General features: G+C 56.7%; 1 protein-coding gene across 1 annotated transcript; it reads left to right on the forward strand.

The window, feature by feature from the left end:
- Positions 1–4,689: 4,689 nt before the first annotated feature.
- LOC104079238 (suppressor APC domain-containing protein 2-like) lies at positions 4,690–10,106 on the forward strand (the record flags this gene model as incomplete). Its single annotated transcript, XM_009581205.1, has 4 exons — positions 4,690–4,823; positions 8,521–8,667; positions 8,816–8,917; positions 9,981–10,106. Coding segments are annotated over 4 exons (509 nt in total), but the record flags the coding sequence as incomplete, so codon positions are not given.
- Between the last annotated feature and the right edge of the window lie 2,191 nt (positions 10,107–12,297).

Consider the following 12,297-nt stretch of genomic DNA (forward strand, 5'->3'; position numbering starts at 1 on the left):
AGTCCTCTGGCAGCGCAGACCTGTTCCCTCCTCTGAGCTTAAACCAGCAGCAAGCATTCCCGCAGGCCTGATGTAAAACTCTGCAGAAGTTACTGCTATTTTTAATTTTGGCTTTGGTGGGCTTTGATCCGAGCTGCCGGTAAACCAGGATGGAGAGCGTGCTGCCCCGCTGTCCGTCTCGGGTTCGTGCTTCCCTTCACATCTCTCCTCGCGTGGGTGCTTGTCTGTTTATAGCGATGACAAGAAGAATTAAGGGCTTTACTGTAACGTGTCCGTGGTTGTCCCCTGGCGCAAAGTCTGTAGGTGACCTTCCTCGGGGGGTGAGTGATGCAGCTGGTCGTCTCGGAGAGTCACTGAGCCTTGGGGTCTCCGAGAGCCGAGCAGCTTTGCTGGAGTGAGAGCCACAGCCACGGAGCAGCCCTGTGCTTGGGTGGGCTCCATGCTGCAGGTGTGCCCTCAGAAAGGCATGGTTCACCATTTCATCCATGTTTTGGACCAAAAAAATAGCAAAACTTGATCCAACATTTTGTTTGGATAATTCCACAGCACTATTTACAATAATAAATAATTAAGCAATAATTAAATGAGAAATCGGCATGGGGGAGATGTGCTTTGCTGTCCCCAAGTGCTGTCCGAGTGACCAGCCAGGGCTCTGTCTGCAGAGCTCACTGGCAGGTCCCTGTGGACTCTGCCCCTTCCTTGGGACCTAGGGTCCCCATACTGGGTCTGCCAGGGCCACCCCCAGGTGGCACACTGACATTGGCAAGGGGGAGACTATTTTACTGGCATCTTGATTTGTTGCTTGTCAGTAGGAGACATTATAAGGAAACCAGGCTTCTGGACTTACCTGGTGTAGGTAATAATTCTTTATCTAGATTTGTGAAGTGCTTTGAGGTCTACAGACACAAAGGTCTGTGTGAGGAGCTGGTGTTTGTATTGCAACACTTGAGTGCCATGACTTCCTCTACCTTGGGAAAGTTGTCCGGGCTGGTTTGCCTTCCCTTCCCACCCGCTCCCTCCCAGTCCTTTCTTCTGTTGGGTGGAGAAGAAACTTTAACCGTGGTTGAGGTTCTCTGCTTTCTATTTTGCCTCCAGACTAATCACTGGAGCTTCATCTAGGGGAATATTATTAAGCAGGCTGGTGCTTCTATCGTCAAGAATGTAAATCTGGAAAAACCTGAAAAAAAATCCTGCTTGGTAAATAAACAGCAAATTGAAAGCTCTGCCCTGGAAAGGAATAAGCAGATGACTACAGCAGCTTTCGGGTTGCTGAGGATCTTTCCATTATAGGCTGATGTTATACTAATGTCCTGAGCCTCCAGGCGGGGTTAGTGCCTCAGCCCTTGCTGCCAACTTCCCGCAGTGCAGGGCTGTATTCTGGCAACAGGCCTGAATTTCAGGTTGATTCAGCAGCTTAGCAAACATTATAACTCAGAGTTATTCTCTCTCTTTTAGTTCCAGATCCCGCACAGCTGCTCAGTGCTCCCTCCCACCGCAGAGGGTTTTCCAGGGTGTGATTGAACAGGTAGATGTTCTCCTCAACTGGCTGTGAGGGAGTTGGGCACTGCTGTGGCAGGACACAGCTCTTTCTCGCTGCGGAGAAATGTGCTGGGTGCTGAGAGCTGCCCATGGGTCCAGGAAGCCCTGTCTCTGTTAAGATTCTATCATTTGGGCTCGAGGCTGCTCTGAGCCTCATCAGCTGCATGAGGTGGCTTCTGTGAGAACCCAGCCAAGTGCAGCGAGATGGTGTATCAGTGCTCATCAACTGCAAAGAGTCTGAGGAAGCTCTCCCTGTCTGTGTTCTGGGGGAAGGAGGTGCTCACAGGATGCCAGCTTAGCTCTGCTTTCTGGTCCAGGGGGCATCTGCATGTGTCAGAGGTGATTTGGATGCGAATCATGGCAAGATGAGGTTGGGGCCAGGTGATCCTCCCGGTGTGTTCAGGGGTGCAGTGAGCGAGTGGGACGGTGATTCTGTCCCCTCTTCCCCGCTAACCTCCATGAGCATAAGGGCAGAAGTGTTTCTGAAGAAGTCCCTCCTCAGAGTCAGCTTCCAGTGGTGCTGGAGCAGCCCGCTGGGCGCTAGCCACGGTCTCTGGGGAGGCAACAGCATCTGCCAGGCGCAAGGATGGTGAGGCTGATATTGGAGAAGTCCCTGGGCAAGGAAGTCACCCTGATGCCTTCCCTACCACTAGTGCGTAGGTGGCCTGTCACAGCAGCATCTGAGCGTCTTGGTGTAGGGGGTCTTTACCCTTGTGGTTCCCCTGAGAGCTGAGACCTCGGGAGTTTAAGACACAGAGCAGAAAGTGCCTTGCCCAGGAGGTCTGTGGTGGCCCTGGGCATGGCCTTCTCCCCAGCACAGCGCTTGCCTTTGCTGCTGGGGTGGCCTGGCTCTAGCAGCTGCCTGGAGAGCTGGTGGCCCAGGCAGGAAGGAGGGATGGTTTGTAGGTAGCTGTTATTGTCTGGGCCATTGCCAAGGACAGGTACGTAAATGTGTAAAATGACAATGAGGTGTCTGCTTCATCCTGGAGACTTGCACTGGCTGACAAACGCTGAGATCATGCCCTGCAGGGGCAGAGAGGCTCTGGGAGGGAGGAGGCCATTGCATATCTCATGGCAGGATGTCTTCCACCTCTGGTGAGCTGGTTCTGCTCTTTGCCTAAGAAGTGATCCCAGCTCATTAGCAGGGGTCCTGTTTTAGCCACTACATTGTCAGCTCAGGTGCACAGAGCTCAGTTGTTTGACCAGGGAGCACCTTCTTATCACAGGTTCAGCTCAGCTCCACCTGGCACTTCCAAGTAACACCAGCAAAAACCTTTTTAACATGTTGTTTCTACCCTGCAGCTCTTCCCAGAGGTGCTGCTGTCTTTGCTTTGGGATTCTGCCTATTGAAGCTACCCTTGGTTTTGGGGCTGTTCCTCAGCTTCCCAAGCAGGATGTCCTACAGGTCTGCTAGGAGAACATGTACGTGGTTGCGCTGGTCTTGCTGGGTTCCTCCCAGGTAGATATGGGTGTATGAAACCAAAAACAGTTGGCAAAACAGATGAATGGGTGATATCAAAGACGCTGTGTTTACTGACGTGCTGGAGACCTGTCTACACTGGAGCACTTGCTGGTAGGAGAAGCGGGGTGCCATGATGGACCAGAAGGAGGATTTTTCCTGTGCCATGGTGGCTTCTTTCCCCAGTGACACAAAGTGACAGGTTGAACGAGGTGCTTGTGTAGCGTTGCCTGCTGTCCCCTGAGCCTGAGTCCAGCTCCTGTTGCTGAACTGGTGCAAATGTGGCAGCACAAGCAGCCCCAGTATGGTGCAACTCTCCCAACTCTCATTGCCTTCAAGGTGAAGGGTGGCTCCTGCGGCCACGGCTGCCCTCTCTTGCCCCATATTCCTCTTCCATCGTGTCCATGTGCTTGGCTGAGGAGACTTGTGGAGCAGCAGGCAGTGATGTGCCAGCCCAGGCAATGCTACGCACCCTGTCCTGGCACTCGCAGACCTTCGTGCCTGTGCAGATTTGTGCCAGGCAGCTCTGGCGCCTGGGAGCCGGAGCGTGCCCAGCCCGTGGGAGAAGGATGTGGCGATGGGTGGGGATACCTGGGAGATAGGTGGGGAGTGGTCCCGAGGAGGAGATGTTTCCCCCAGCTGCCTCACTGCCTGCCTTCGATTGCCTACCTCAGTGCTGCTCTTGTTTGAAAGCTAGGTTGGGAAAGAAACTCTCGAGAAAAGCTGTGTGCAGAGAGTGGGATGAGCTGCAAGAGCAAGGGGGTGAGCACGAGGCAGGGTCTGCTTGGGGACTTGGCAGGGGACCGAGGCAAGAAGAGAGGTGCAGCAGGCTTGCTGCCCGGGCACGTCTGGGGAGGGTGCTGGCTGCACCCTTGGCTGCCCTGGCGCTGCGGTTCGGGGCGGCAGGGTGGTGCTCTGCCAGCTCGGCCAGAAGCAGGCATCTGAGTTGGCTTGGCCATGGCCACAGGGCTGCGTTTCTGCCAAGTTCGCCAGGGCGGGCGGAGCGGGAATTGTACTGACTTTACTGCAGGTGCCCAGCCAATACCTGCTCCAGCGTACAGGCAGCACTGGCAGGAGGTGGCTAATCCAGCCTAAAACCTGCAGTATGAACTTAATCTGCAAAAATAGCTTATGCACGGATTTGCACGAGTGTCATGTGTTTGTAGTAGATCAGTCTTTTGAAAGATAGGATGTTGGGATTTTAATAAAATTTTGGAAAACCTACAGCCTGGTTTATGGTTAGACCACAGGCGTGGGGTCTTGGGGCGGACATCTGCTTGGCCAAGCCCATCACCAAGCAGGAGCTGCCTTCAGGAGGAGTCAGGTTCTTGCCAGAGCCTATGCCACCTGAGCGGGAGCCAGGGGTCCCATGAGGACAGGTCGAGGGCAGGCAATATCACTAATGGTTTAATTGCCTGTGCTGGGACTGAAACAGCATTGCCTGGAAGCTGCCTGCTTTTTGCAGAAGATGACCACTGAGGTCTGTTGCCAGCCTGGCGCAGCCAAGTAAGTTGTTGCTGCAGCCTGCCCTGCCCATACAAAGATGTGAACAGCGCTCGGGCCGGTGCTTTGCTCAGCTGCTCCCTGCCACATCCCTTTGCAAGACCACCCTGCAGATAGTCCCATAGAAGTGGCCATGGGGAGGTTTTTCTTGCAAGTAGCTGGCAGCCTCCTGCCTTCCTCTGTTACAGGTGGTGATGCTAAGGCTGCTGGGCAGTCCCAGGGAGATGGCAGCCATCCAGGGGCTGGGGACACTCGGAGGCATCAGAGGGGACGTGCAGAACACCGGAGACACACCATCACCAACGGCGTGGACTTCAGCATGGTAAGGGGACAGCCCTGCCATGGGCTCCAGCGAAGGGGCCCGTGGTCCCTGGGGGAAGGTGGATTGCAGGGGTCCCTCACCGCTAACACCAGCTCTGTTTGGGCTGTGGCTCTCCCCTGCGCACCCTGCACGTGTGAGCTGTGGGGTGTCGAGCAGGTCCTGGTATTTTGGATACAAAGCTCTGTTGATGTATGTGGAGGTCCTGCCATTACTTCTGAGGTGCTTTCTGTCCCGAATTGCGCCAGACAGGGAGGAGGCACGTGTTTCCCTGCCTTCCCCTGAAGTGGGGGCAGCCCACAAAGCCAGCGTTTGACTGCATGGGTGCCCTCCCCATGGGCAAAAACTTGGGCAGGGAAAGGCAAATGTGTAGGTGTAGGAGCAGGTGGGTCTCTGGGCCTCTCAAGCACTCCAGCAAAGGTCAGGTACGCTCTGTGCTGGTGAGTGGTGGTGGAGGGCTGTGTCCCCTACCAGATGTTCTCTGTAGGTTGGGGCTCAAGCATGCTGATCCTTGTGGCTCCCGAGAGACTTTTGCCAGTAATGCAGAGAAATCAGCATTGATTTTAGCCAGGCAGCCCAGGATGGAGGGATGTGCTCCCCTCTCTCCATACCTGAGTGGAGAGGCTTGGATCATATTGCCTGGATGAAGGGATCTGCACTGTTCTCGAGTGGGATGGAGGAGCTGCCTGAGCACGTTGCCCACAAGCTCAAGCTAAATTTTCCTGGGAACTGAGCCAGGACCCAGCCTGCAGGATGAGTGATAAGTGGGATGAGCTCCAGCTGGTGTCGGAGCTGCTGCCGGGGCTGCGGCTCTCGCCTCGGCATTTCCACTCCTCGCACCCTGGTGTCACCCTGTTCCCTGAGCCCAGCAGGGCTGAGCCGCGGCGTGGGCAGCATCGATTATAGCCTGGTGCTGGCCTTGGGGAATACAACATGCTCCGATGCCTGGGCTGGGGAGGGGGGGGTTGTGCACACATGGTTTGCTGGGCTTGCAGCCATGCAAGGGATTGGTGTGCTCTTGGGCTGAGGGAGTCTCTGCTGAGAGGTGCTGGCAAGGAGTAATAAATGTAGATGTGTGCGTCTGGGGAAGGGTATCTCTGGTCCTCAGGGTTTTGATGGCTGGGAGTTGCTGCTTCGGAGAGGGGAAGGTCCCTCCTTCCCTGGCAAGGCTCTTCCCTCTGTGTGCAGCTCCAGACTGGAGCCCATCACTGCCATGAGCTCAAGGTCCTGCCCGGTACTGGTGAGGAGGGGCTGGTGGCCAGCATGTCTTGCCGAGAGCTGGGGTCTGTTCCCAGCTCTGCCACAAGGGCTCTTGCTCTGGGCTTGCCTCTATTTCCCCAAGTTGTTGTGAGAGCAGCGGGAGGGAGGTCCTCTGCCTTTCTTTCCTCCTCCCCATGTACCTGAGTGCTGCACTGCCTTTAGCGTGCTTCTCCTTCCGGAGAAGGGGTGTCTGTCCCATCCCGCAGGTGAGAAGCTTTCCCTGGCACCCTGGCAAGAGCTTTTGGGTACTATTCCCACTTCTGAGCATACAGTTGGAGCAGGTCTGAGTTCAGCAAGGACCCAATCCCTGTGCACGGCAGTGCTGTCAACTCCCCCTTGATGCTGGGAGGATGGTGGGCCCCCACAGAGACAAGGCATTCTGCTGTGATTAGGCAAATTTGCTTAAAGTCCATGGGGGGATGGGAGCACTGGTATCCATCCTGCATCCTGGGGTTCATCCTGAGCGTCTTAGGACGGGTTCATCCTGAGCAGCGAAGCAGAGGTACGTGGGCTGTGCTGCAGCCCCGGGACCCTTTGCACCACCACAGCTGGTGTCCGCTCAGCTGGTGTTTTTCAGTCAGTCCGTCATTGATCGGCCTGATTTCCCCATGGCCGCAGGGGGTAGCTGGGATGAGACCTTCTGTGAGAGGCTGAACGCTTTCATTTGTAGGCAGCCCAGGGTACAGCACTGTCCCCTCCCCTTCTATCCTGGGTAGCACCAGCCAAGTCCAGCGCTCTGTCTTCCTTCTGCCTCAGAAGCTGCCTCTGCCCCCAGAGCATCCCATCCTTAGCGAGATGCCATCTGTCCCCACACCCAGCAGAGCTGGTGATGTCCCACTGCTTTGTGGGATGCTGCCTCTTCCTCCAGTCACCGTGCTGGCCAGCAAGCCTGGTGGGACCAGGGCAGGCCAGGCGGTCGTGGGCTGCAGCCCAAGCTGGGTGGGGGTCCTTGCCACATACAGCACCTTCTTCATGCCCCTCAGCAACAGCCTGCGTAGCACCAAGGCTCTGCGCTTCTTCCTGTGGGTACGTCCCCTTTGGTCTGTCTGTCCATCCAAGCTTGTGGCGGGGGGGGGCTGTCGTGTTGCAAACAGCATTTCCAGGAGCAGCGGGAGCAAGAGCAGCCCTGGCGCAAAGGGTGGCTGGCACGGGGTGGTTGGGAGGCTTCGGGGCTGGCAGTGGGGATGGGGAAGAAGGTCTTGGTATGGTGTCACTTGTCCCTGGGGGTGGGGATCTGTTCAGGGTCGCTTCTGAGCTGAATCGTCCCCCTCCAGATGCTCTTCCAAAGCAGCAGGAGAGGTTCCTGAGCATCCAGCAGCTTCTGGGTGATCGAAGTCCCACTGGTGCCTGGAGGAGACTCTCCTGGAGCCCAGTCTGTGCCGTGGGCGGTGGAGGCCAGGCTGTGTTGTGGCAGAGAAGGCAGAGGCAGCGAGGCAGGCAGTCTTCCGTGCTCTTGGCATGAAGACAGGAGGGCAGGAGCTGGGGGAGTAGGCTGGCATGGCTCGGGAGAAGGGGAGGGAGAGCCCTGGGCTCACTGGGTGAGGGCTGGTGAAAGGGTCACTCTGTTCCCCAGGGATGTCCCCTCTTCTCTCGTCACCTCTGTGATTGCCGGTGGCAGCGCAGTGCCTAGGGCTGCAGGAGAAGAAGGTGGCAGCAGAGCGGGGGACCCCATGTTCCCTGGGGCACAGACCGCTGCTCCAGCCCTGCTGTCGATGGAGGGGCCGAGCCACCTGCCCTGCAGCGACCTTGGCTGTGCCGCGACCTGGCACAGGGTCCTGCTCTGCCTGTCCCAGGGGACTGGTCTGGGGACAGGGGCCCCGGGCACCCTTGTAGCAGCCCTCCAGGCACATTAACGTCCCCACGTCCCTCTCCAGGTGACGCTGGTGCTTGAACCTGAAAGACTTGCAGAGACACTAAGCAGAAAAGTATGCTGTGCTCTGCTCAGCTCAGAGGTGCCTCAGGGGTAAAGCAGAGGGGGGAGCAGAGCAGAGCGCTGGGGAAATGGGGCTGCAGGTTTTTCCCTGGCTTCCAGTCTGCACATTTAGTTCGGCTGCTTGCCGCTCGCTGAAAGCTGTGTGTGTTTGTGCTGCTGGCTGACGCTCGCAGCCGTGGGGGGATGTGGGGAGTGGCTGCAGACCCTGCTCTTGCTGCGTCCCTGGATAAATACGAGGCAGAGAAACCTGCTTCTGCAGTGGGGAGCAGGAGGGTGGAGATGATCTGACTGTCCTTCGCCTGCTTCCGTTGTTCTCCCAAACCAGAGAACCCTTTCCCCCAAAGCAGCATCAGGCAGCAGCCATCATCGTGCTCCTCTACGGCTTTTCATGGGGAGAGGGGCTGAGACCCCCATATCCCTCTGCGCCTTGTGAAGAAACCAGCTCCTGGGGCTTGACAAGGCCTTGGTGGGGAGGAGGTGAAATCTCTGTGTTGCTATGTCCTGCAGCTGAAGCACATGAAGGAGCTGGAACAGGAGAAGGATTTCCTGCTGCAGGGTCTGGAGCTAGTAGAACGTGCCCGGGAGTGGTATCATCAGCACATCCAGTTCATGCAGGAACGCCAGAGGCTCCTGGGGAAGAACAAAACCAGCGCTGTGAGTCTGGGGCTTGTTCTTTGGATGCCCGTCTGCTTGGGAGGGTCTGGGGCTAATCTGTGGGTTTGGAGAACTGGGCTGGGACTTGGCTGGACCTGGAGCCAGCCCCATGGTAACCCCGAGCCTCTTCTTCCTCCCTGTCACCCAGGAATTCCTCCCTGAGAGCGGCCAAAGCCACCTGGGGTGCCTGGTCCCCAAGCTGCAGGAGGTGAACCGCTGCCTGGGTGACCTCCTTTCCACCACCGGCAAGGTGAGAGCAGCAGATTAGCGTCATGTGGTTGTTTGCATGACCTTGGGATCCATCCTGTCCCCCCTTTTATGCTGGTGGCTGGGCTGACATCGGAGCTGCCAGAGTTTCCCCGGGCTCTGGGGAGGTGACTTGGCTCCAAGGGCAAGATAGGGGATGGGGGATGGCCAAGAGGACAGCACAGCTGGTCCCAAGCTGGGCTGGAGGATGCTCAAGGCATTTGGGGACTAAAGGAGATCCCCAAAAATGTGTAGCCATTGTCAAGTGAATAAGGAAACCATCCTGCTGAGGTGCTGAGTCAGCCCTCTTGGAGCTGGCTGTCCTGCCAGGCTCCTGGCAGGAGCCGGGCACACTGGCAGGAAAGCTTCCCACCTTTGCCTGCCTTGCTGGAGACCCTTCGATGGCCTGTGCTGGGGTCTTAATCCTGTGCTGGGCTTCTCTCAGTTCCCCGTGTGCCACAGAAACAGCTTCTGGCCGTGGAGAAAGGCTGGGGACGGCCACCAGGAAGGAGGCTCAATGTCTCATCCCTTCCCTTCATCTTCTCTGCAGCCAGCAAACCCCTCCTCAGCTCTGAGCAGGCTGGTCCCTGTGGCATCCCCAGCCTCAGCAGGCTCCCAGCAAGCCATCAACATGCTGAAAGAGCAAAACCGGCTTCTCACCAAGGTGAGTGGGGGTACAGGGGGAGGAGATCCCCTTGGGCGGGGGCAGGGAGAGGAGGAGGGGTGGGATGCAGCTGGGGAAGGAATACGAGGCAGTGGAAAGTGTTCCTTCAGCTTGGCCAACCTTGGTCATCCCAGAGAAGGGCATGTGGGCTGCACCTGGAGATCCCCCCGTCACGCAGCTGTGTCCAGCTGTTTGCTGGGTGAGGGTCTGTGGGCAGGGATGGGGCATCCCCGCCAGAAGGAAAAGACTGTGACAAATGCAGGTCACGAGAGGGCGCAGATGCTGTGGCTGGGGGCTGCAAGCAGGAAAAAAGCTGGCCAGGGGGCCCCCGTGATTCCGCTGCCAGGGCCGGGCTCACTGCAGCATAGCAAATGCCAGCATTTTCCTCCTCTGTCCCGTGCAGGAGGTGACCGACAAGAGCGAACGCATCACCCAGTTGGAGCAGGAGAAATCCGCCCTGATCAAGCAGCTCTTTGAGGCTCCTGCCCACAATAAACATGAAACAAACCTCCACCTTCATCTAGCGCCTGTCTCCCCGCTCCCTGTCCTCGAGCTTCACTGGGGGTTTCGTGGGACTCTTGCCCAAAACCCATTGCACCCATTGCTCCAGGTGTCGTGTCTCGAGGCCTGGAGCTGCCTGTGGTATCTCTGCAGGAGGAAGCTGGGAAGGCATTTCCCTGACCCCGCCTGGGGAGCAACCCCGCACTGCTCTGCTGCTGGGCTTTCCAGCCATGCTGCTCTCAAGCTGCTCCTTTTCTGTCTCTCAACGGACTGCAGGGACTGTACCCCCAGCCCCGTGATCCCCAATGTGCTGGGGGAAACAGCCGCTGCCCGTGCTGCCTGTGCACGGGGGAGCTGCTGTGCCCTGGGCCTGACTTAGGCTGAATTTTGGCTGCTCTCAGAAAAGGATGATGCATCTTCAACAGTCCAGCTGGCATCTCCAGGCAAGCCTGGCTGTTGAAGGGTGGCCTGTCCCCTGCTTGTCCCACTGTCAGAAGACAAGATTGAAAATCAAATGGGGCATGCCTGGCCGCTCTCTGCTGCCTAAGTTCTGCCTGCCAGTGACAGTATACTGGGCCAGAGCAGTGCCCGAGCTGGTGCTTCTCCTGGTGTAATCCCTCTTTCCAGTTTGCGGTAGTGATGCCTTAGTCGCTGTTTACACGTCTGCAGGCTCCTGTAGTTAACGAGGCAGTCCATACCTCTGAGCTGCTGTTTCAGGCTGTTTGCAGATTGAGGCAGACAACTCTACATCCCTTTGCCAGGCTTGACCCGGCAAAAGTTTCCTTATGACTGCCAGGCTTATATTTTTTTCATGATGACTTTAAAAGGAGAGGTGATGTCCTACAGCATGAGGATGCTAACACAAGCCTGACTTCACAGATGGGCTTTAGGACAAAGTTTTGTATTTAACTGAACGTGGGTGATGGAGCGGAGTCTGATGGGCTCTTTCCTTTGCACATCTCCAAGTGGAGAAATGGCAGCTTTGCCTGTCCTGGTGGTGTACGCTGGCTCCCCAGGGTGACACCCCAAGTGTGAACTGCACCCCTCTTCAAGTCTCTTGGGGTGGTGGTCTAAGTGTGGTTCCTGTTAGATTGGTGCATCTCAGGATACCTCCTCCTTCCCACCCAGCTCAGTGATGATGCTTGAGCTGAACGGTGTCTTCCACTGTGGCTTGGTACTTGGTATTTATGGTACTTTCATAGGAGATCCTTGTGAATCCCCATGTAGCACAGGCCTGGCCCTCCATAGCTCCAAGACCAGGACCTTTCTCTCCAGGGTTGTTTCCTGCTCTGACTCTCCTGGCATGATGTGTGGCACAAAGCACGGAGCTGGGCAGAAGGTGCTGGACCTGCCCTGCCATGGGCTGGGCACCATGCAGACCAATTCCTTTCTCACTCCTGTTTTTATCTGTCCAGTGCTGTCTCTCCCATCCAGCTCTTCTCTTTGAGGTTGATCTTGACCTGCAGCTCACTGCAAGGCATGAATCCCTGCTCTACCCTTGTGCCTGCTGTCCTGTGCCAGAGTGGAGATCAGGCAGAGTGCCAGGGAGAGGGAGGAGGAGCAAGGCCATGGCTAGTCATGTCCCCTATCTACAGGAGTAAGATGTTAGTTGTCCCCTGGGCATTGGTACCTGCCATCTCTTTCATGATGCCACCTCTGATGTCCAGTGCCTGTTTTGCCTGAGGTTTAATTAAAAGTGACCCTCTTTATGAGGAGGGTCACCTGTCTGTAGCAATAATAAAGTGGGGTGAACTATTTAATTTATCCTTCTGTCTCTCTGCCTAAATCAGCCCATCTACTGCTGCAAGCCTTGAAGTTCCCTACTCTCCTGTCCCATGGGATGTGGGGTGAGCTGAGGTTGCACAATTACAGCCTGAGCTCGAGGAGCCGGGGGGCTCTCTGCTCCAGGCCATGATCCCATGCCCTTTCCCATCCCCTCAGGGCTTCCCAGTGCTCTGGGACTGGGGACCCCCTGGTCTCTCCTCACCGCTGTGGGATGGGGTCATGAAACCACCTGCACCCCTTCCAGTGCTTGTAGCTTCATCTGGCTGCTCCTCCAGAAGACGTGCTGGAGGCTTGTACTCCTCTGGTGGTGCTGATGTCGTTCACAACCTCTTGTTTCTTTTTAAGTCCCTTCCCTCGGTGCTGACCCCCGTGGCTGTGGGCACTGGTGGCTGTGGTTCTCTGCAGTGACTCCTTCCTGCAGGGGCAGCCGGAGG

Source organism: Fulmarus glacialis, unplaced genomic scaffold (assembly GCF_000690835.1).
Source record: "Fulmarus glacialis isolate BGI_N327 unplaced genomic scaffold, ASM69083v1 scaffold24987, whole genome shotgun sequence".
NCBI classification, from domain to species: Eukaryota; Metazoa; Chordata; class Aves; order Procellariiformes; family Procellariidae; genus Fulmarus; species Fulmarus glacialis.